The sequence below is a fragment of the Drosophila bipectinata genome, chromosome 2L (assembly GCF_030179905.1).
Source record: "Drosophila bipectinata strain 14024-0381.07 chromosome 2L, DbipHiC1v2, whole genome shotgun sequence".
Classification (NCBI taxonomy): domain Eukaryota; kingdom Metazoa; phylum Arthropoda; class Insecta; order Diptera; family Drosophilidae; genus Drosophila; species Drosophila bipectinata.
Window position 1 is genome coordinate 10,326,156 of NC_091736.1, and position 22,888 is coordinate 10,349,043.

The window sequence follows — 22,888 nt, forward strand, 5'->3', positions numbered from 1 at the left end:
GGCTCTTGAAAATTTACGGGGCCTTTGGTCCTCTGTTGCATTCCTCAAATTACCGACACGCATATTTTATATTGGGCCTGCATTAAGGACCATATCCCTCAAGCCCTCTATTCTCTTGTTCTATATCCATTTCATTCGCGCCTTTACTCCCCCTCCATGGCCATCTCGTGCACTTTGTGGCGCTTTTAATTAACGGGAATTTATGCATAATGCGCTCGGCCATCCCACTGCCCCACCCCTTCGAAGCCCCATTCATGGCCAGAAGTTATGAGCCGTCAGCGAAATGTGAAAATTTGCAAATGAGAGTGAAAAAACTGCTTCTATCGCAGTGGGAAAGTATTTAATTTCGATTTTTCGGCTTGACTGTTGCTTGGATTAAATTTACGGCCGTTCTATGCAAATATTGTATTTTATATTAAACAGATAAGTTTACTAAGCCCATACGAATATAAATTTCAAATAACTATTTAAACATGGACAGTAAGTGAGTGACATCACGGTCTAATTGAAATTAACTCGCTCTAAATTTTTCAATAATTGCACAAACTTGGAAAAACCCAATTCAATTTCCACACAACAACCGCAAAAACATTTAAGGCTAAATGCTTTTCAATTAACACATGACAAAGTTTTCTTTTGATTTTTTGACAATTTACACATTTATTTGTGGGTCCGGTTGTTAAGTGAACTTTTTGTGACCCCCGTCATGGCGCAACAAAACGAAAAACTGAGTCTGGGAAATATTTCCAGCGGCTGGCAACAATAATAGCCGCAGTACAAATAAATCGACCAACAATAACACAATTTTCTAGTCGCACATAAGCCGCATTAAAATGACTAAAAATAGGGGAAACACTATTTTTTTCGTATATTTTTGCACTGGGCCATAAAAAACGTTTCTTTGTAGCCAGCAGATGTGGCAAATGTCTTTGAAAAGGACTGTGGTGGCAACAAGACTATCCATTAGGAGCCGTGGTAGCAACAGGTGTTTATGGCCACTCAATGGATGCCGGCGTAAATCTTGCATTCAGCATTGCGCCCAGCCGAAGGACTCGGGAACATTTACGAGCAGAACACGCTGCAAAAAGGATATCTCGATAGGCAATGTGATGGACACCGACTGCGCAATCTCAGCAATATGTTCTTGTGAGTCTTACAAACATATACGCTTATGGTAGTTTAGTAAATATTTAGGATCATTTATGTTACCGATGAAATCATACAACTACTTGAACTAAAGCTGAAACTATACTACATCATATATAATATTTTAAATATGTATTAATTCAATATTAATTGTTAAAAGGCACATCCATATTTTTAATAATTACCATTAAATAAAATATAATCTTTTTTTTTTATAAAGAAAACATTCAAGTGAACATTGCCTAATAAAATCTTATTAACCTTTTATATAAATTTAAATATTAACCACCTAAATATTAAACACCCAAATACTTACATCTAATAGAATTACCCACACACCTCTCATAAATGGTAAAAAAAAACATAAATTAAAATGAATATCATCATCCTCAGTTGCTAGGCACTGCTCATAAAAATAATTATTATAAAAATTACTCAATACAAATAAATAATTAAAATCTAAATACTTTTAAATTCATAAACAATTGCATTCAAATATGTTAATAAAAAATAAGTACTTAATAAAAAAATCGAAAAATATATTATTATGGAAAAATAAGAAACAAGCCTTTTCATGCCAAAGGACCTGTTATTAAATATTTTTATTTTAGTTTTAAATGATTTTTTTTTTTTTTAATTTTTGTTTTGAACATTCATACTTTTTTCAAGAAACCAAAGATATCACATCCTTTGGCAACATTTTGGCATGTTTCTGGCAACAATCTGAATGTTGCTAGCAACCTGCTGTACGAGTTGCTGCTGTTCAGACGCTTAGAGCAGCTGCTGCCGCCTTTTCCGCTGCTTGTGTTGGCCAGAGGCTCCTCCAAAAAGCGTTTTCGATTCAGTACGCTTTGTGCGTCCGACGTGTGCAGTTCGCCGAACAGTTTGGGCAGAAACAAGTGCCACCGGTGAACCGACAACTTGACTCCGATTCGAGGTGCCACCAAAGTTTTGTAGGCGCGTGAACTCGTTACGCATAAATTATATCTTGTGCTCTGACCGCGATTTTAACGGATCCAACGGCAAACAGCCAGTAACAGCAACAGCAACGGCACCAAATTGTGGCAAGGAGTCGACAATATTGTTGCCGCTTTCCTCCATACTCAGATGCAGTTGTTGAAGTCGTGTGTTGTTTTGGTGTGTGTTTTTATTGGCGTTAAAGGTCGTTTACTTTTTGGCGGCATCAACAACTTTTGTTGCTGTTTTGATTTTCATCTCCCCGAGCGGCTGTGTGTGCCGTATTTGTGAGTGCATTTGTCACCCGAGATCCGAGAGTGTGTGTGCGCGTGTGTGAGTGTTTATAACACACTTTCAATTTTCAATAAAAACACAAAACGAGCCAAGCCACAAAAATATAATCAAAATTCGCACACTGATGACGTCGATTTATTTAACATGGCTCGTGACGCTTTAAATGCCTAGCATTTGTGATCGTGATAGCCAATATAAAAATTCTATATATATTTTTTTTCAATTTTCATTGGATTTGGAACTTGTATATATGACACGCGTTGTGGTGATACGTGTAAATGAGTCAACGCATATGATAATTCAGTTAAGAAGTACACATTTCAATGGAGATACAATTTATTGATATCGAGTTTATTGAGATAGTATTTTAAAATGGGTCTTTTAATTGAGAGATTGTTAGTAGACTGTAGACTTTCAGTAATGGTTCAATTAATCTCTCACACTTTAATATCAATGCCTTAATTTTTTGCTCTCGTGAAAGCACAATACTATTTTAGATTTTCTTGAAATTCACAAAGTGCTAGTTAAACATTTCTGAAACCCCAATTTGAAAGCTTAGATTTATTTTATCCCCAAGCTACATTTACTCGCGGTTGAATTTCGTTTGTGTAAATTTCCCAAGGCGAGCATAATGCATGAGAATGTTTCCCATTCATTACGGCTATCTGAAGTCAGATTTCGTTTAGCCAAAGAAACCCGAAAAAAGTCAATGCACCCGGAGCCAGGACAAGTCCTCCAAAAGCCATCAAATGTGTTGACATCAACCTAGAGAGTGCGCCCCGAGTGCAATTGTTAATTATGTATGCCAATCTGGTAGCCAGAAATGTTCACAACACTTTAGCGCTGAAGATATAAGCAGACAGCCGGCATCTCATGCATTTCATTAATATACCGAACACAAAGAAAAAATGCCAAAAAAGAGGATCGAAATCATCGCCCTAGTCTGCTGACCAGCACCACCCACTGACCACTCTGACCACACAGTCCACAAAGTGTTGACGCGTGTTTGGATTTCCATTTAGGCTCTGGATAACCGAAACCGAAAATTCCCCACGATTCGGATTCCCACTTGGGTTGCATATTTAATCAGAGCCACAGAGTCTCTTCGATGATGCAGCCCACATCAGTTTTAACTTAATTTGTAATCCATCAGCAGCCCCGAGGATGAGCGTGGCAACCTTTTTCTTTTTAATTTACGAGCTTGAAGTTTTGCAAGGCAAAAGGTTGCTCCGAGGCGTCATCAATTTCGGCAAATGTTCTTTCTCAGGCAGCTGCCTCGGCGACCCGCTAAATTGCAGCTAATTGAAAAATGTATACAAAACAAATACCAAAAACCGAAGCCTAAGTGCATTTCCAAGGCGAGCCGGGGCAAGTTAACGAGCCGCTTACGCAGAGTAATGAGGGGTGATTGTGGAGCAGGCAGGGGGTTTTCTATTGATGACGACAGTTTATAAAAATTACGCATGAACAAACTAATTTTCATTATGAATAGCGACAAAAAATGAGAAGAAACAAAAGCGAGGCATAGACAGACTGAAGTGGGAAGGATTTGCTAGGAATGTCGACTACGCAATGCTCTTTAAAGAATGACAAAAAATAAAATTAAACTAATTTTTGAGGAGAAGTATTCATGTTTGCTTACTGAAAATTTTAAATAAAATTTTCCCTAGTTATTCATTTGCAGTTATTTAGTTAAAGTTTGATCTTCTTCAAACTACCTTCTATCAATAGAGCATTTTTGCTAACAAACAAGTCAGACGACTGCAATCACAAAATGGTAGCGTAAAAATAAACATTTTCATTTAAATTGTTATATTTATTGAATGGCGACATCGCTTTTGATACGATATCTTGAGCGTGGGCGTGGGCTCTTTCTGTTTTTGGTCGTCATCGGCGGAAATTGCTTCTCAGTGGAAAATAATTGGAGGCGCAATTGACATTATTCCCGAAATATGTGCCACAAAATATAGATACTTGTATGATGAGTTTATATTTAAAAAAAATGAACATTTTTTATGGGTTAATCAAAAGAACTGTGCAAGTTGTTTAATGATGTTGCCACATTGGTGTAATTAGGCAAATGGGACGGGGTGCCACGGAAAATGGGTGCCACGCTATAAGTAAAAGCAGAAGACGCTGACAAAATCGTTCAAGCTGAAAGGAAAACTTTTCCTTAATGCAATTTGCGCATTTGCCGCAAATTGAAAATTTTCTACTTGGCTTCGAGCAAACTCCTACGCGACCTTCCTCAAAAGGTGAGGGACTGAAAATTTACTCTCCATTGACTTGAGATGAGGTTTCAGTTTCTTTATTCGCCTCAAAGTGTTTGATTAAGTTGTTCCATCAATTAATTAGGGAAAACTTTTCCTCCATTAAAGCTGTACGATCTGTGGCGCCTCGGTTGGAGCCCGTGTGCTATAAGTGTCAGAATCACACAGTGCCTCAAAACGGCAATAGAAAAGCCACAGAACCCAGTCAGCAATTACCCAGATAAAGGAAGTTTGGGTGTCTGGAGAGGCAAGGTCCGGCGTCCCGAGCAGCCTGCTCCTGACATCGTCGGCCACCCACTCGACCGTTACCAATTGGGGAGCTATAAAAATGTCTGCAACAAAACAAAACAACGCAAACGAGCAGAAAAGACTTTTCGGACTTGGCCCTCGACTGGTATTGTGTCTGATGCAGCGGTCAGAGCTAGCCGGGTTCAACGGGTCGTATGCGTAATCAATTGTTGCAGCTGTGTCACGTTCTAGAACAGATAGCCAAATCGAAGTAAGCCGCCGTCTCTGCCACAATTCGGTCTCCCCCACTGTTACAATTTACTTAATCGAGTTTCGCACACATTTTCGGGTCAGTTGCCAGTTGGCAGCCGCCTTTGTGCCCGATATCCTATTGATTGCCAGCCAAGAACAGAAAGGAGTATTCATATGCACGGCAATAATAAACAATGTTGCACTTTCATCTACCCGGCTTACTCGAAATATTTCGAAATGAAGGAACAAAAAGTTTTGGCAAGAATCAGGGGTCAAGACACCAGGCATTAATTTCGTTTGCGAATCTCCGACAAAGAATCAGAAAGCGATTTCGGACACATCGCAGTCGCCAGACAATTGACCCAAACTGCCAATAAAATTGAGTAGCGTGAAATGTAAATAAGAAGCATTCTCTCCTTTTGGCTAATAGGTCGATTATGACGGCGATGACGCTGCCAATTTGTGCCGCACACAGCTGAGCAGAGGGTAATGAGAAAGCCATAAAATAAACAGTTGAATAATCGGCAATAATGAGAGCTGCCAGCGAGATGTTCCCATCACCCCCTCGGGCCATCTTGAGGCTACACGAAATCGATTCGACGGCAACAATAACACGGCACAGTACATGTGAGCCTTTTAACAATAAGCCACAAAAAGAGGTGTAGATCAAGGCGATCAAATGTGGCCCGCTAGCCGGGAAAAGGCCAAAAACAATCGGACCGGAGGTGTGAACTCTCCTCTGGCCATTACTTCGATTGGCAAGAGCTGGCAGGTCTAAAAAAAGACTCATATGGATCAAATCTCTTCGGTTTATGGGCAACCAATTATGTTTATAATAATATTTGGATTAAAGGCACATTGACGGATGATTGATAATAAAAAATATTAAACAATAAACTTTTAACAAAATGGACTCATCTGAAAAAAAAAACAGAAATAGAAAATAGAAATATTTTTTTAAATAATTGAATTATCATCTTAGTCTTCTGGCTACTCGGTAGAAAATTGATTTTTTCCTTAAACAGAAATCGCATTTAATTATTTTAGCCTGAAAAGTTTTGAGCGCGCCAAAACTTAAATAAATTATGCAACAGCTGTCATTAATAAAGTCGAGCGAAAAAAGTGAAAAAACAACAAAAAATCGAAAATATCCCACAATGAATCAAGGTCAGTATAAGGCAGCATAAATGCAACAACAACGGCGGCAAATTGAAGTTGCAGTTTGTGTTGAAAATCCAGTTTTGTATTTGGTGAGCTGCACTTGGCAAAAAATACACAAAATCGAAACAGCAAACAAAAGCATACGCTCGCCCCGCACTGACGTTCAAGTTTTCGGTTTTGGTTTTCTGTTGATTTCTTTAAAATATCAAGTGAGCTGAAATTGATTTAATCAAGCCACACAAGTTTGCATCTCAGGTCGGGAGTTAGCCGGAGGAGTGCTTTTTTTGGGGAAATATAAATTCACTCCATGTCAAAATCAATTTTCGACACGAAAATTAAACTTTTGCCATATTGGGTTTCATATTTTTCATATTTCACAGCGACCCATTCCACACAGCACCCAAACACTGGCTGCCACAGAATGTTTTTTTGGGGCGTGTCAGTATCTGGGTTCTTGTAATTAATCGCTGCGAATGCAAAAATTTATGAGATTTCCATGAATTTTTGAAGCCTTCTGTGGAGTTATGTGGGCTGTCCACGGATTGGCATTGAAGTGCGTGGAAACCCAAAACAGAAATCAACACACTCACGTGTGACTATGTGCCAGCTGACCATATATCAATTAAAGTCACAGTCACAACAAAATCGTGTGACAATTAAATCCGTAAAATACCGAAACGATTGACTTGGCAATCGTTCAACTGTGAAAATTTGCATGGCTCGGCGAAAATTGCGATAAACCGCTTTACCGATTATGTGATAAACGCCGAGATTGATCTGTCACAATACGCACTCAATGTCAACTAATCAGTTTGGCAGCTAAATACGCTATAATTAGTTAATTAAGTCTTGTTGAGGTGATTCTACAATTTAAGATTTAAGACTCCTGGCTGCTACCTTCCATTATCCCGGCCTTAAACCTGTTAAGGTAATATTTAATAATTTATCAAGGTATGCTTTATTTCTTAAAGTGGTTTCATTTTTTGCAGAAATGTTTTATTGAAAATTTGTATGGCAGTTCTGTGCACCCTTTTTAAATATATGCATATTAGAGAAAACATAAACCTTACCCAGCTATTGGCCAGGCTCTTTTTTAAACAGGCCACTCAGCTTGAAGTGGCTGAAAACAATCTATAAATTCCCCCGCCAAATAGTTTCAATCTGGAAAACGTGTGTTTGCATTTGGCTGCCGTTGGTGTGATTTTGTTTTCTCAAATCGTGTTTTGCTAGGTCATGTCTTACCTTTCTCCTTTTCTTCACAGCCAGGGCGTAAATATTTGAGTTTTCCTATTCGTTTGCAGATGGCTTTAGGTTTGTAGAGGGCATGGGTGAAAGTTTGTCGAGAGGATTTGTTGCCAGGCAGATAAAAAAAAAAAACAAGAAATACTTGGAAGAACAAAATAGTCTTGTATAGCATTTTAAAATTATTTTTATTAGACTTCTCCTAGTTTACATAGTCATTTTCATCGCCTTGTCGCTAGCCTGGGCATGCTCTTTCATACTCGCATTAGAGATACTATATATTCTGTTTATAATCGATAAGCACACCAAATAAATAACAATTGGTGCTTGTTTACAATTAGTCAATATGAGAGAATCCCGCAGATTATTATTCATGAATGATTCTGGGTTCCATTAGAGGCAATTGAGTTCTAAATGTGTGGTACCCTCTTACCTATAAAGACGGAGGGTTAATCAAGAACTATTTTTACTATTTTCATCTGAGGTTCCTGAAAATCTTAAATCTAAAAAACTAGTCTTTTATATAGTTAAGTCTTTAAGAAATTTTTAGGTACACTTTATTAAAATAGCAATAGGTATATTATAGTCGACTTTGTTCACAGCTTTGGACGCTTTTCCATCCCATTATCCACGGGCCACGTTTCCGAGGTGCCCAACTATCCGCTCAGTTGTTGCTGCTTTTGGTTGCTATTGGCGAGGTCAGTGGAACATAAACATGCCATAAATCATCGGCAGAAGTGTGAGCAATTCTGCGATGTTGCGGTGGAGGCGGCGGCTCGTGCTGGGAAATCTTTTTTATTTTTTGGACATATTTTTGTCCTTCCTCATCCTGCATCGGCCCATCATCGTGACATTTCTGTGAACTTAAGATTCATTTAGTCGCTTTTCCATACAAACATATGTACGTATGTACATATATAGAACATATAAAAAAAAACGATTCGTGGACACTTTGTAGCCCATTGCAAATCTAAAACTGTCAACAGACTCATTAATTATGACTCGGGGATAGTGTTGAAAAATGGGCCTTGCCCACCAATTTTGCACAGAACATTGTGTGCCAAATTTGTCATTCATCAGCTTCTGGCCTTTTGTTTCTGACAAGAACAAGGCTCGGCTTTGGATAGTTGGAGAGTTCGTTTTTAGCCCGACTGATTGAGGGCCTTTGTTGGTGCAAAGTGTTTGTTGGCCTGCTGGCTAATTTCGTCCTGCCTGGTCGCTGCCTGTTTGGGAATTGAAAAAGTTTCCTTTTTGTGTGATGGACCCTCGTCATAAACGAGGGAAATGTGACAAAAAGTTTATGATGTTGCCCCATTAACGTCAGTTTTGTTTTAAATGTTACACTACATTTAATCCAAATATACTATAAGATATTGTGATGCACACTAGAAGTGTATTGCTTTCCAAGTTAATTCTATTACGATGATCAAAGTTCACCTGTTGGTAAATCAATTTGTCTATCCCCTCTAATGTAAGTAAAAGCCCCTCAAGCTGATTGCGCACAGCAACCGTCAAGGGGCAATAAATAATAATTTAGGAAGCGTAACTGACACCTCATTATCGCATCCCCTCAGACAGCATCAATCACCGTGATAACCAAAGAAATCGCTGCATTTGTGTTACGTGAAGCGTAAAAACGCAGGCCATCAAAGTGAATTCCATTTACTGGCAAAAACCGAGCTAACAATAAAGTGCAACTGAATCGGAAAGTGAACGCCGGGGTGAATAAAGTAAATACGAGGCAGTGGCAGAGCTGTGAGTCGGTTAGTGGCAAGTTACAAGAACAGCGGCAACTGCGGGCTGAAAGCAACGGCAGCCGGGAATCATGAGCGAGAAACGAATCGCACACAAAACTGTCATCAAATGACAAATGCTTGACAGCATCAATCAACAACTGCGACGACAGCGGCGACAGCGACGACGACTGCGACTGAGACGGCGACGATGGCAGCAAGTTGCCGGCGGCGTCGGCAGAGCATCAGGTGCGTCGGCAGTATCAGATCTCTGCTGATACTGCTGCTGCTGATGGTGCCGACGCTGCCAGCTCAGGTGGCAGGCGAGGAAACCAAAGAAAATCGAACAAAAGCCATGCAGCAGTCTGACTTCCAGGACTCGCTGCCCCACAATCTCAGCCAAGTTGCAGTAAACAAGTCCTTGGCCACGCCCACCACCGCGAGCTTGCCCTCGGGCATCAGGGAGAACGTGATGCTGCCCTCGGCCGATCCCGAAAAGGAGGCCCAGATCCTCTACGAGAAGTCTCTGCAGGAGTACCACGGAAGCCAGCTTCCCGCCACCGCCTCCGGAAACTCCTCAAGCGGCAAGCATCTTCAACCGCAGCAGCCGCAGCGCACCCTGCACACCATCTGCGAGCGGTGGCAGCAGAAGCACTGCCACTGCAGCGGCAGCCTTGAGAGCTTGCGACTTAGCTGCCGAGGGATCGGTATCCTGGCGGTGCCCGTAAACTTGCCCAGCGAGGTGATGGTCCTGTGAGTATATACTTTTTTTTTATCAGAAGCTTTCAAACATTTCATATAAATAGAATAGTCGTCCTTAAATTTTATTTTAATAATATTTTTAATACCATTAATCATTAAGAAAAAATAATTATAGGTTTATTTTGCTTTTTGAAAAGATTACCAATGATATTTTTCCATCCCCTCTCTTATCTTGATTACATTTATGATCTATTTTAAGGACGCCCATAAACGAGTAGAAATCCTATTAAAATTTTAAATTATGTAATTATGTAATGAAAATTATAAATTAAATGATTTCTTAAGTATGATCTTCAGAGATGCAACAACATGTATATAAAAAGGAAAAGATATATTTTTTTGATCTCAAGCCAATAATATTTTCGAAAGTTAGGGGCGTTAAGAGGCTAGTTTGACAAGAGATTCGATACAAAAATGTATAAAATTAATGCCTTTTTACTAAAGTTCCTTCAATCCATAAAACTAACTAAAAAATCCAGTTTTCTTGGGGGCCTGAACCTGCTGTCTAATTACATTGGAGAACAATGCGTGAGCCTCCCTTATTAAGCGATTATGCCGACTTATAGTCCGAAATATTGAACCATTTTCCGCAGCTAGCATTCCTCAAATCGCATAATTACAAGTCAATTTCGCAGTCTTTGGTCTGATTCGGATTTGGACGATTTTGGCATGCGGTTTAATCTAATTACACATACGCCACGTTGTGCAGCGTTTCGCAATCGCGGGGCAATCGCCTCGTCATCAGCGTCAACGATGTCATTGCTCACGTATGTGAGTCACGTTTTCTTGCCGCCGACGGGCTCTCTCAAAGGAGTTGGGCACCGCTTTTGGCCAGGCCAAAGTTTCCACTGATTAATGGCCAACTCGAACGGTCCATAAATAAATAAATAATTTATTAATTAACGCATCGCTCCGAGGCACCAATCATAAGCCATTAAAATCACTTGCAGCTTGGATCTGTGGCACTCACTTTCAATACGAATTTCCCGACTTTGTGCAAAGTTTTCGTTTGGCAATCAAATCTTAGTTTCCCCACCGGCAGTACGGCAGTTCATCTTCATTTTTATGCCATTTTCCGCAGCGAGGGGTCTTCGGGTTAGCTCAATATGTTTTTATGCGATTCCCCCGTTTGATTGATGGCCCACAGAGATTTATATCAATCCTCTCCGCCCGGCTCATATTTTTTGGAAATCATTTAAGCCTCCTCTTCTATTCATGACAATGGCAATACGTCCTTGTTGCCTTATTGACGGATGAATTGTAGGCCTATCGAATGGCTAAGTGCGGGTTATTAATTTGTTTATTGTTTTCTTCCCAACAGAGATTTGGGAAACAACAACTTAACCAAATTGGAGGCGAACTCATTTTTTATGGTGCCGAATCTGGAAGAGCTGTGAGTACAGGGGAAATTTATGACATTCAGTTTTTGTTTTGTTTTTTTTTTTAAATAATGATTAATATAACAATTTCATTCATAGTGCGGATTATCCCATACCGCAGAGTACGAGTATTTCAGAAACCCCAAAACTTTCCCATTTTAATCTGTCGTGCTCTCGAAAAAAAAGAGTACAAAATATGACAACATGAAAAACTTTCGTCATTTTAAAAGCCAAAGTTGCCGCTTGCGGGCGTGGCAGAAACTCATTATTCAATTTCACAGCAAACCCATCCGCAAAAAATCACAGCGGTCAACACACCCTGAGACCGAGTCGGAGACCCAACCCTGACCAAACCACAGACCCTACCCCACCCATCCCCAAATCCTAGTCCCGACCCCGGCCAGGGTAATATAAATTACTTGATTACGCTGTATATTTCAGCGAGTTGGCACGATTAATTACTCCTGGCAGTGCTATTCTTGCAATTTCCTGCACTTTAGGCGACGACACTCGACTTTAGTTTGACTTTATGCCGGTTATATGTATGTACTATTGTTGACCGAGGGAAGGTTTATTTGCAGAACTTTGTCCGACAATAGCATCATTAATATGGATCCCAATGCATTCTATGGTCTGGGCAAATTGAAACGCTTGAGCTTGCAGAACTGTGGGCTCAAGTCCCTGCCGCCGCAATCGTTCCAAGGACTCGGCCAGCTGACCAGCCTGTAAGTATGCAACGGCAAGTGTTTAAAAATAAAATATGTCCGTCAGTGAGTGTGTGAGTGAACGTTGATGTTTGCTTTTGAGCATTGCAATTAGACGAGGATATCGAAGCGGAGCAAGGACTTCTCGGCCGGATGGAAGCTTTGTTTGTTTTACGTTGGCCCCCGTCCCAGACCCACACACCCATAAATATGAGCAATTACACGCTATTTTCCCGTATTTTTCGCATTTCTTACACACTTCTTTCTGCTGCTTTTTCGTTTCTCCTTTTAATTTGGACACCTTTGCCATGGCTGACACCACCACCCACCTGCGGCCCGCCTCGCTGCACCTGCAGCCAGCTGAACGGCAATGCCCTGGTCAACCTGGACGGGGATTGTCTCGGCCACTTGCAGAAACTACGCACCCTGCGCCTCGAGGGCAACCTGTTCTATCGCATACCCACAAACGCTCTGGCCGGACTCAGAACCCTCGAAGCACTGTGAGCCTTTGATTTGCCCCAATCATTTTCCATTCTGATTATTTCACTTTGCATGTTTATCGAAATTTCGTAGTCGAACGCAATTAACAAATTGTTTTAATTGCCAAAGTGTTGAGCTCTAATGTTGGCAAATTAATTCCGGAATGATTTTGGCAAACTTTTTAGCTTAACAATGCAATTAGGTAAATTGTTTGCGATTACTGTTTATGAAAACCACCGTGAAAAATTATGTTGTCGACCACAAACAAATTTTGAAAACTAATGTATCTAATTTTTAAAGCACGTTCTGGCTTTATAGTGCATGCTGCATAAATCAAATACTCCCAAATCACGACCTTTATTTAACTATCTCGGTATTCATTCCCATATAAACTAACCACAGCCAATAATAATAATTTGATGTGCATGTTTTTCTAGAACATTGACCCCTAACTTCCTCCGCATTCGTACATTACCATTTTTAATCTATAAACTTAGTCGAACCACAAAAAAGCATTGAATTATAAATGAAAGTTAAGGCATCATAAAATCATGGCATTGCTCATAATTTTTCCTTCTGCTTCCATTTGCTTCCATCGACAGCAATTTGGGCAGCAATTTGTTGACAATAATAAACGACGAGGACTTTCCCCGAATGCCAAACTTGATCGTGCTGTAAGTAATACATGAGTTCTAGTACAATTTCAAGCATTAAATCTCTATCTATTTTCAGTTTGTTGAAGCGAAACCAAATCATGAAAATATCCGCGGGTGCTCTTAAAAATTTAACCGCTTTGAAAGTTTTGTGAGTAATAGCATTCATGACCGAAACTTTAAATACTTTAAGCCGTTTATTTAGGAAACACATAAAGAGATGGGGAAACCCACTGACACCAATGCGACCAAAAATTTGGGGTACTGATAAAGAACAGGAAATGGATTTTTTTTTCTCAAAGCGCTAGAATGTTTGGGAATTCCCTTAGCTTAGTTTCCATATCTGGATTTTTAATTTAGGAACGTTTTTTTGTTCCATAAAAATAATTTTAAAAAACAAGATTAATTTATTATCAGTCTCGGAATTTTTTCTAAGGTTGAAAAGACACCTTAGCTCGCGTCATTAAAAATGCTCAGGGTATGAAGAAAACGATGCAACTTCAACCACAAGTGGCAAGTGGAAATGGTGTTTATCCGTTTTGCGGCCATGGCTCGAATAAATTTCAATTTTCCGGAACAGGCGAGAGAACTTTTCTTCTATTTTATTTTTTTTTCCCGCAGCCCCCATGCGTTGAGTTCGGCTGAGTTAAGTTTAGCTCCAGTTTGGTGCGGAACCGACAGCTTAAATTGTCGTCGCCAGCGGTGACGTTTTGCGTTGCTGTTTACCGCAAATTTTTGGCTTTTAAGCTGCACAGCTCTCGTTGTGGCCGCGCCACACGCACCGCCCTATTCAGCACATACGTCCACAGCCACGCCCCCCTAGCAGACCTCGGCAGGGCGGCGGAGAAATATGCAAATTTATGTTGTGACTGGCAGAGTACCGTTCTCCTTTTGAACGAGGCTAAGGGGGTACATTCTGTGGGATGCATCAAGTGAAAGTGAAAAACTTTCGACGTGCATCGTGGCCGAGAAGAATGAGGGAGATTTTAGTGCATTCTGGCGTTTGTTTCAAGATTTATTAAGGCTTCATCCATCCACCCAGGCAATAGTAATAAAGCATTAGCGCGGCGAACTTTGTTGTGGGAGCACCTGATATAGATTTAGAAATATCATATAGCCTTATAGGATTCATGTTCATTAGATTCGTCCAGTTGGTCATTACAAAATATTACGATAAATAATTGAAATCAATGCCCTTTGATAAAAAGTAGTGGGAAACTTTATGTTCATGCATAAATTTGCATACTTCTAACCCCGTTTCGGTCGAGCGGAAATGGAAAACCCACCGCTACGAACTACGTGCTGTCACGTAGAAAAACTGACCCCCCAAACAGAGTCATGCAAATGGCTGTGATTCCCTTAAAAAAGAAAATGCAAAAGCAAATTTGCAACTCAATTTCTATAATCGAAATCAAGGAGTGTTCTTTAAGGGTGCGTTCTGTTCTTCCATTGCAGGGAACTGGATGATAATTTAATAAGCAGCCTGCCCGAAGGACTCAACAAACTGTCGCATTTACAGGAGCTGTAAGTACATCGGATATTCGAAAACGCAGGTGCACTGGCCGAGATTACCAAATTGTGGGAGCTTCGAGTTGCGCTGGGGGGAGAGCAATTGACGTTGTTGACTTGCCACAACATTTCCTACTTTGTCGGGCGGCAAACAAGCGGAAACCAAAAATCATAACGCATCATTACTTGTCGAATTTATGGCCAGCCAGCTTAGTTTCCTTCTGATTCCAACCATTCCTAGCATGGCACAGAATCGAGAACCGCAAGTTGCATTTTGTTTTTGTCACACACTTGCTTCCTCAAAAAACTCCAGTAACAGCAACAGCAGCCGCAGCAATGTCGCGGCAACATCTTAGTCCGTTGCAACTGTCATTGCAATGGTGACATCGTTTGCGATCCCAAGAGCTCCCCGAGGAAATTCAATTTCTGGTAAACAGGATAATTATGAGCATGTTAAATGTTGCGATAAAAGCCACGCTGTGCTGCAGCTCCAGAGCCATTGCATCCATGATTGGGGAATTAAGCTGGCAAATAAATTTGTACGAGTGTGGTGAAAGAATCCTTTTATTTTTCCGCCATGTGTGTGCCGTATATGTGGGAATGCCACAAACAGGGGGGGAAAAAAAAAACTAAATTTGAAAGGATTAAAACCCCTAAGTAAGCATCTTCATTTTGTTGACTCCACTTGGAAAAGAATGGGATCCAAGCCAAGACAATGCAACAAATTAGACGAGATAAACAAAGAGATTTTGTTTGTGGAAAAGTTGCTATCGAAATGAAAGTTCATTTGTTTGCCTCGAAATTTAAAGCTTTTGTGGTTGCTGATTGAATTTTTGGGACTTCAGACTGTTTCCGTTTTGACTGAACTCTTCTCAAGATTCCCTCAGTCGTTGGCCAAGAAAAGCAGAACGACTTTGGTAATACGAGAGCGCCCAAGAGTATGCACTTGTCACGGTTTATTTTTGGCATTGTTGGCGTGTTTGCAAAACTTGACTTTTAAATGCAGCTGCATCCGAGTGCCACTTGCCAGCAGTGTGTTTCCAAAAGATACTTTTCTTGGCATTGGATAAACGTTTATATTAAACTTCCTGTCACCGTTTTCCATCGCCCCCTACCAGGTCCATGACCAGCAATCGAATGCGCTGGATAAACGACACAGACCTGCCCAGGAGCATGCAAATGCTGGACATGAGGGCCAACCCCCTTTCGACCATTTCCGCAGGAGCCTTTCGAGGAATGACCAAATTGCGGAAGCTGTGAGTGTCAGTCAAAGCTAAGTGTCTGTCATTCACCACACGGCACTCGTCTTATTTTTTTAGGATTTTATCTGACGTACGCACTTTGCGATCCTTTCCCGAACTTGAAGCCTGCCATGCCCTGGAGATTCTCAAGCTTGACCGAGCCGGAATTCAGGAAGTGCCATCTAATCTATGCCGTCAAACTCCAAGACTGAAGAGCTTGTGAGTAGATTTGAAATACAACTCGGAGTTTTAATTAATTAAATGGTATATATATTTTATCTGACATGCCAGAGAACTCAAAACCAATTCCCTGAAACGCATCCCAAATTTAAGTAGCTGCAGAGACTTAAGGCTGTTGTAAGTAGTAGACTAGAGTCAGTAGCAGCATTAACTTCCAACAAGCTCTCTTCTATACCAACCTAGAGATCTATCCAGCAATCAAATAGAAACGGTCCAAGGAAAGCCCTTCAATGGTCTAAAGCAACTGCATGATCTGTTGCTCTCGTACAATCGAATCAAGTCCTTGCCCCAGGATGCCTTTTACGGGATCCCCAAGCTGCAACTATTGTAAGTCCTTTCTTCCATTCCATTGGTTAAACTATAACGACTTATTTATAGGGACCTGGAGGGCAATGAGATCTCGTATATACACAAAGAAGCTTTTTCGGCATTTACTGCCCTTGAGGATCTGAATCTGGGTAATAACATATTTCCCGAGCTACCTGAATCGGGACTGCGGGCGTTGCTCCATTTGAAGACCTTCAACAATCCGAAGCTGAGGGACTTCCCTCCGCCGGACACCTTTCCCCGCATTCAAACGCTCATCTTGTCCTATGCCTACCATTGCTGCGCCTTTCTACCCTTGGTGGCAATGTCTTCGCAGCGAAAACCCTCCCAGGTCCAGGAAGCTGTCCTATTTCCCTCCGATGCAGAGTTCGATATGACTTTGTGGAACAATAGCATGATGAATATATGGCCCCAAATGCGTGAGTATAAATAGAAAGGAATCTTAACTGGCTATCTATCTGTAATCCATCTAATATCTATAAAAGATAATCTCAGCAAACAGCTGGGCGCCACCATTCACGATCCCTGGGAGATGGCGGTCAACTTCAACGAGGAGCAACTGCAATCGCAGACTGGAGGTCAGATCGCTACCAGCTACATGGAGGAGTATTTCGAGGAGCACGAGATGAGTGGGCCCGGCACTGGCTACGGCTTTGGCACCGGGCTCTTCTCGGGGATTTCCACTGAGGACTTTCAGCCCGGTTCGGTGCAGTGTCTACCGATGCCGGGACCGTTCTTGCCCTGCACAGATCTCTTCGACTGGTGGACCCTGCGCTGCGGGGTGTGGGTGGTCTTCCTCCTGGCCCTTTTGGGAAACGGAACGGTGGTCTTTGTACTGATCTGCTCTCGCTCCAAGATGGATGTGCCGAGGTTTCTGGTCTGCAACCTAGCAGCGGCCGATTTCTTCATGGGAATCTACTTAGGCATTCTGGCCATTGTGGACGCCGCCACTTTGGGCGAGTTCCGAATGTTTGCCATACCCTGGCAGATGTCGTTGCTGTGCCAACTGTCGGGATTCCTGGCCGTGCTGAGTTCAGAGCTCTCCGTATACACACTGGCAGTGATCACGCTGGAGCGTAACTATGCCATCACCCATGCCATCCATCTCAACAAAAGATTATCCCTGAGGCAGGCCGGCTACATCATGGGGGTGGGCTGGATATTCGCCTTGGTCATGGCCCTGCTACCCTTAATGGGCGTGTCGGATTACCGCAAGTTCGCTGTGTGCCTGCCCTTCGAGACCACCACGGGCCCGGCCAGCTTGACCTACGTCATCTCGCTGATGTTCATCAATGGATGCGCCTTCCTGACCCTGATGGGCTGCTACCTAAAGATGTACTGGGCAATCCGGGGCAGCCAGGCTTGGAACACGAACGACTCGCGGATAGCCAAGAGGATGGCCCTGCTGGTATTCACCGATTTCCTCTGCTGGTCCCCAATCGCTTTCTTCTCCATCACGGCCATCTTCGGCCTGCAGTTGATCTCTCTGGAGCAGGCCAAGATTTTCACGGTGTTTGTGCTCCCTCTGAACAGCTGCTGCAATCCGTTCCTTTACGCCATCATGACCAAGCAGTTCAAGAAGGACTGCGTCACCCTGTGCAAGCACTTTGAGGAGTCTCGGGTGGTCGGAGGCGGGGGCGGTCAAGGTGGTGGTCGAGGCGGGGTCCGCACAAAACGGGGAGAGCTGCCCCCGCCCTTGCTGCCCACTGCTGCGGCTGTGGCCCATCCACCCGGCTGCCGCTGTCTAAGGATGCTGCCCAGCGAAATGCCCAACTGGCACAAAATGGAGCAAACGCCCAGCCTGTGGCAGCGACTGAGGGCCTTCTGCTGCGGGGAGCGACGACGGCGACGCAAGCAGCGCCGCCAGCCACAGCAGCGCCGCCAAAGGGCTTACACGGCGGCAGCTGCCAATCCGTACCAGTACCAGTTCGCCGAGCTCCGCCAGCAGCGCCAGAACCGAGCCAGCTCCATCTCCAGCGAGAACTTCTGCAGCTCCCGGTCCTCCAGCTGGCGACACGGCCCACCTTCCTCCGCTCCCGGGCCTCCTGGTAACTGCAGCATGCCGCTGAAGATGATCGAGCCTCACGGCCACATCCACGGTCGCAGACGCCACTCCGCTTGGCTGATCACCCGCAAGACATCGCAGGACTCGAACTTGTCCAGCTCACGGAACGACTCGTCTGCCTCGGCCACTACCGCCAGCACCTCTACTTTCCGGCTGTCGCGTTCCAGTGCAGGGAGCAGCACACCCCTGCCCTCGATTATAGGTAGGACTGCCTCCAGAACATCTTTAAGAAGATACTTTATTCAGGTGTACTTACATTTTCACTCATATTCTTACAGCTCACAACGGAAAGGCGCAACTAGAGGCCGTAAAGCCACGTCTGGTTAGACAAGAGGCTGTTCAGGAGGAGGAGGACTCCTCGCCGCCCCGCCTCGGAGTCCGATTCCTGCCAACCATCCCTTCGGCAGCCGACAGTTCGGTGATAATGGAGGATGGCGATTCATCTAATGCCGGAGTGGCGGGATTTCTGGGCATGCCACTGCCAGGAGCCTCCAGTGGTTTCCTGATCGCCCCCTCCTCCGCCCCACCGCCGGCTGTGCTGCAGCCAGCGAAACCCCCGCCCGACCCCAATGACGCCCCGCCATGATGGTGGGACTTCGGCTGGCTGAGGATGAGCAGGGCCAACCGGGAGACGTTTCTGTAGGCTGCACTGGGAACAGGACGAAAGCTGACTGTGTTCATAGCTTGTATTCGGGGTGGGGCGGGGCGTGTGAGGAGGAGGGTCAAAGGATGCGGCACCTAGGCTATTAACGACACAAAATACACAAAAACACACAAAGAAGATATTAGATGCATAGTATTAAGTAGTCAATTTGTTAAGTTCCAACCGAACGAATGGATGAAACTCATTTTAAGCCCAAATTAGTCAAGTCCCCGAACTCTTGTTATATCTTCGATTTAAGGGGTATTTTGTTTCACAATCTAAAAACTTCAGTTATTTCAAATTTGGCTTGATGTTAACCAGAGACCGAGAGCATTGACGAGAGTATTAATGTATGTATAACATAATTTATTTCATTAGATTACATTCTTAACCCTAATCGTAAATATTAGCATAACTCTATATAGATACATATATTTATGTACGTGTGTATTGTGTTCGATGATGCCAAGCATTCATCGCTGTAGACATTGAAAATGAAACCAAGCCATAAACACTTAAATTAAAATATTTCCGAGTAGATGGAATGCAGTTCTTTGATATTAGAGCGAACAGATGCGAGATTAGTCCCCCAAGCCGATTCCCTGTTCGCTGGTGGCGTCGTCATTGGCCATCATCACTCCGTAGGAGGGATTCTCGATCAGATGTGTCCGCTGCTTGTCGCCCCCTCGTCTGCGTCGCTGCATTTCCCTGATCACCAGCAGAGGAGCCATCACTAGCGCCAAGCACAGCAAGATGGCCAGCACAAACATGGTCCAGTGGAAGGCCAGATGGGTGCCGGACTCGGATAAGCTAGATGCCAATCCAAGACTTGAGTCCAAGTCGGCATTCTCTCCTTCACAAGTTTCGGGACCGGTGCACACCCTGCCCGATCCACATGGCTTGGAGCAAATCGGTTCGCACTCACTGCTGCTTCCACTCAACATTCGGTAGCCGGGCAGGCAAACACATTTTTCCGGGGCCAAGCACTCGGCGTTGATACACTGCTCCCGGCACTGGGGGCGGCAAGAGTGGGGCTCACTGGCATTGGTCACCGAATGGCCCGGATCGCAGCTGCATTGACCTGGGGCTGTGCAGCGCCCGTTCTCGCATCTGGGCCGACAGGCAGGCACACATTGATACTTCACCTTGGTGTCCTCGTACCCGGGCAGACAGGCGCATGTATCGGGCTCGACGCAGGTTGAGTTCTGGCAGGCAGGCGAACATACGGGATCGCAGATGGAACTGGAGTTCTGCCGCAGTTGGAAGCCCTCGTAGCAGCGGCATTTCCCCGCGCCTTCGCAGTGGCTGTTCACGCACTTCTGCTGGCAGTGGGGCTCGCAGGTGCCCATGGGCCATCGCTTGGCGTATCCCGGGTCGCACTGGCATATCTCCGGGGCAATGCAGCGACCGTGTCCGCAGTCCTGGCTGCAGATCGGTTCGCAGATTCTCGACCCCATCGTTGGACTCGGTCGGTAGCCGGTGAAGCAACGACACTCGTTTGGCGCCACACAGCTCCCGTGTAGGCAGGATCTCGCGCATATGGGAATGCAGTAAAAACTGAGCAGAGCCTTTAAACGGATATCAGGAAAAATATTATATAGAACATAATTAATATAATGAAGTTCATCTTACCTGGTATCCCTCCCAGCAGCTGCATATGCCTGGACTGCTGCACACTCCGTTCCTGCAGTTCCGGGGACAGAGGGGCTCACATTCAGTGATGCTGCCATTAACGAAGGTGTAGCCCGCCTCACAGGCGCAGACGTCCGGAGCGGAGCAGTGGGCATTGCGTCCGCAAGTCGTGGTGCAGACGGGGGTACAGCGGTGTGGGGACGTTTTTTCGTAGCCAGCAAAGCACTCGCACTGTCCGGGACCCTTGCAGATGCCATTTTCGCAGTTTTTCGGACAGCTTGGCTGACACACGGTCTCTGAAGTATCGGCGAAGACATGGCCTTCGTTGCAAATGCAACGTCCAGGTGAGATGCAGGTGCCGTTAACGCAGGGCGGCTTGCACTGCGGCTGGCAGTTTGAGGAAACATTCTTCGGGTCGATGTGGACAAAGCCAGGCTTACAGTAGCACACCTCGGGGGAAACGCAAACACCGTTGGCACACCCATTCGAGCAGACGGGATCGCACTTCCAGGGCTGTAGGAAGAGAGGCTCATAGCCCCTGTGGCACCGGCATTCGTTGGGCGCCACACAATCGCCATGCCAGCATGGGTTTTGGCACACGGGGACGCACTTCTTTAGCTGAACGTCCCACTGATAGCCCACCAGGCACTGGCACTCTCCGCTCTCCAGGCAACGTCCGTGGGTGCAGTCGCCGGGGCAGGCGGGCTCACACACCGACAGGGATCCATTTACGAACCGGTGGCCCACATCGCACTGACACTCATCCGGAGCCACACAGCTACCGTTTTCGCAAGACTCGCTGCATTCCGGCTCGCAAACACCCCGATCCTTTCGATTCGAATAGCCCTTCCCGCAAAGACACACATCTGGCGACAGGCACTTTCCATTCGTTCCACAGCTCTTGCACTGAGGGATGCACTCCCTGAATTAGGTATAAAGTCTTTAATTCTCAACATAAGAAGAGCCTCCATGATACTTACTCATCCTCATCACGTACGTAGCCTTCACAGCACACTTCTTCGTAGGACAAGTAAGTCTGAGGGAGAGAAAATTATCAATAAATGAGAGACTCACAAAGTCTTTCAAAATCGTGAAAAGGTATTTCTTTGCTATTTTATCGGTCCATCCGACTTCTTCTACCAGAAATATTCTTTAAATTACACCTAGTTTATAATTTCTCGCAAAATATACTTCATATTCGGGAAAGTGTAGCTTAAAGATGCCTTATCCCTCATTGGATGCTTGGCTTTAGCTTGAACCTGGTCCGACAAAAAAAAAGTCCTTCAAGTAGACATTGCCACCATAGGAGATCCATGCGAAAAAATCACACATTACCTCCGTTCTAGTTCTGCCCACCAAGGATCCACAATTACCAGTGCAGTTTCCATGATTTTGAGGTTTACGCATCGTAACCACAGTTCCGCGCATTTTCACCACCCTGTAAGTCCATTAACATGTCATTTATTGAAATCTTGACCTGACTAGATGTCATTTCAACTCACGGCACGCGATCGACACAAGCCTGAGCCCGCAGGCCACAACCGGCCACTAATAGGACCACAAGGACCAACATGCTTAGTCAGAAGTGTTTTTAATGCAACTGCTCCCTGAAAGTTACTCTTTGCTAATGATCATACCATTGACTTTCAATCGTATTTCGAGGGATCGTAAATCGGACTTCAGGGCTTATCATTTGAGCGCTGTATTTTTCCTCCTATATCGCTATTTATATGGCACAGATACCCATGTGCTATATGTGTTTAATGAACCCAAAGTCTCAGAGAACAATAGCTCCTCAGATTGAAATACGAGTCCAAGTGCAGTTCATCCAAACTGAGATCTCGAATATAGAATTTACGAAATGTATACTATATATTTCTGTATATGACTTGTACGATTGTCTTATCGTGCGAATTTTACGGGCAAACGTAATTAATGATTTTGTTTCAGAAACATGTAATAGCAAAGCA

The 22,888-nt window shown here is 43.9% G+C and overlaps 2 protein-coding genes across 3 annotated transcripts; one reads left to right on the forward strand and one right to left on the reverse strand.

Annotated features, from left to right (window-relative positions):
* Window positions 1-1,812: 1,812 nt before the first annotated feature.
* On the forward strand, window positions 1,813-19,520 carry rk (G-protein coupled receptor rickets). 2 transcript variants are annotated; one of them, XM_017243406.3, is made up of 15 exons: window positions 1,813-2,083; window positions 9,125-10,036; window positions 11,367-11,438; window positions 12,006-12,149; window positions 12,485-12,628; window positions 13,211-13,282; window positions 13,341-13,412; window positions 14,717-14,785; window positions 15,889-16,026; window positions 16,090-16,230; window positions 16,303-16,368; window positions 16,435-16,578; window positions 16,630-16,997; window positions 17,064-18,845; window positions 18,922-19,520. In XM_017243406.3, the coding sequence occupies exons 2-15, from the start codon at window positions 9,495-9,497 to the stop codon at window positions 19,227-19,229; spliced, it is 4,062 nt and encodes a 1,353-aa protein (XP_017098895.3). In that variant the 5' UTR covers window positions 1,813-2,083; window positions 9,125-9,494; the 3' UTR covers window positions 19,230-19,520. The 2 variants fall into 2 exon arrangements, with proteins under 2 accessions (XP_017098895.3, XP_070133316.1); XM_070277215.1 differs by lacking the exons at window positions 1,813-2,083; window positions 9,125-10,036; window positions 11,367-11,438; ... (7 more) ...; window positions 16,303-16,368; window positions 16,435-16,578 and having other exon boundaries at window positions 16,886-16,997; window positions 17,074-18,845.
* Window positions 19,521-19,664: 144 nt separating this feature from the next.
* Window positions 19,665-22,532, reverse strand: NimC2 (Nimrod C2). Its single transcript, XM_017243413.3, has 5 exons — window positions 22,421-22,532; window positions 22,254-22,356; window positions 21,899-21,954; window positions 20,919-21,840; window positions 19,665-20,854 (listed from the first exon to the last, which is right to left on the reverse strand). The coding sequence occupies exons 1-5, from the start codon at window positions 22,489-22,491 to the stop codon at window positions 19,868-19,870; spliced, it is 2,139 nt and encodes a 712-aa protein (XP_017098902.3). The 5' UTR covers window positions 22,492-22,532; the 3' UTR covers window positions 19,665-19,867.
* Window positions 22,533-22,888: the final 356 nt, after the last annotated feature.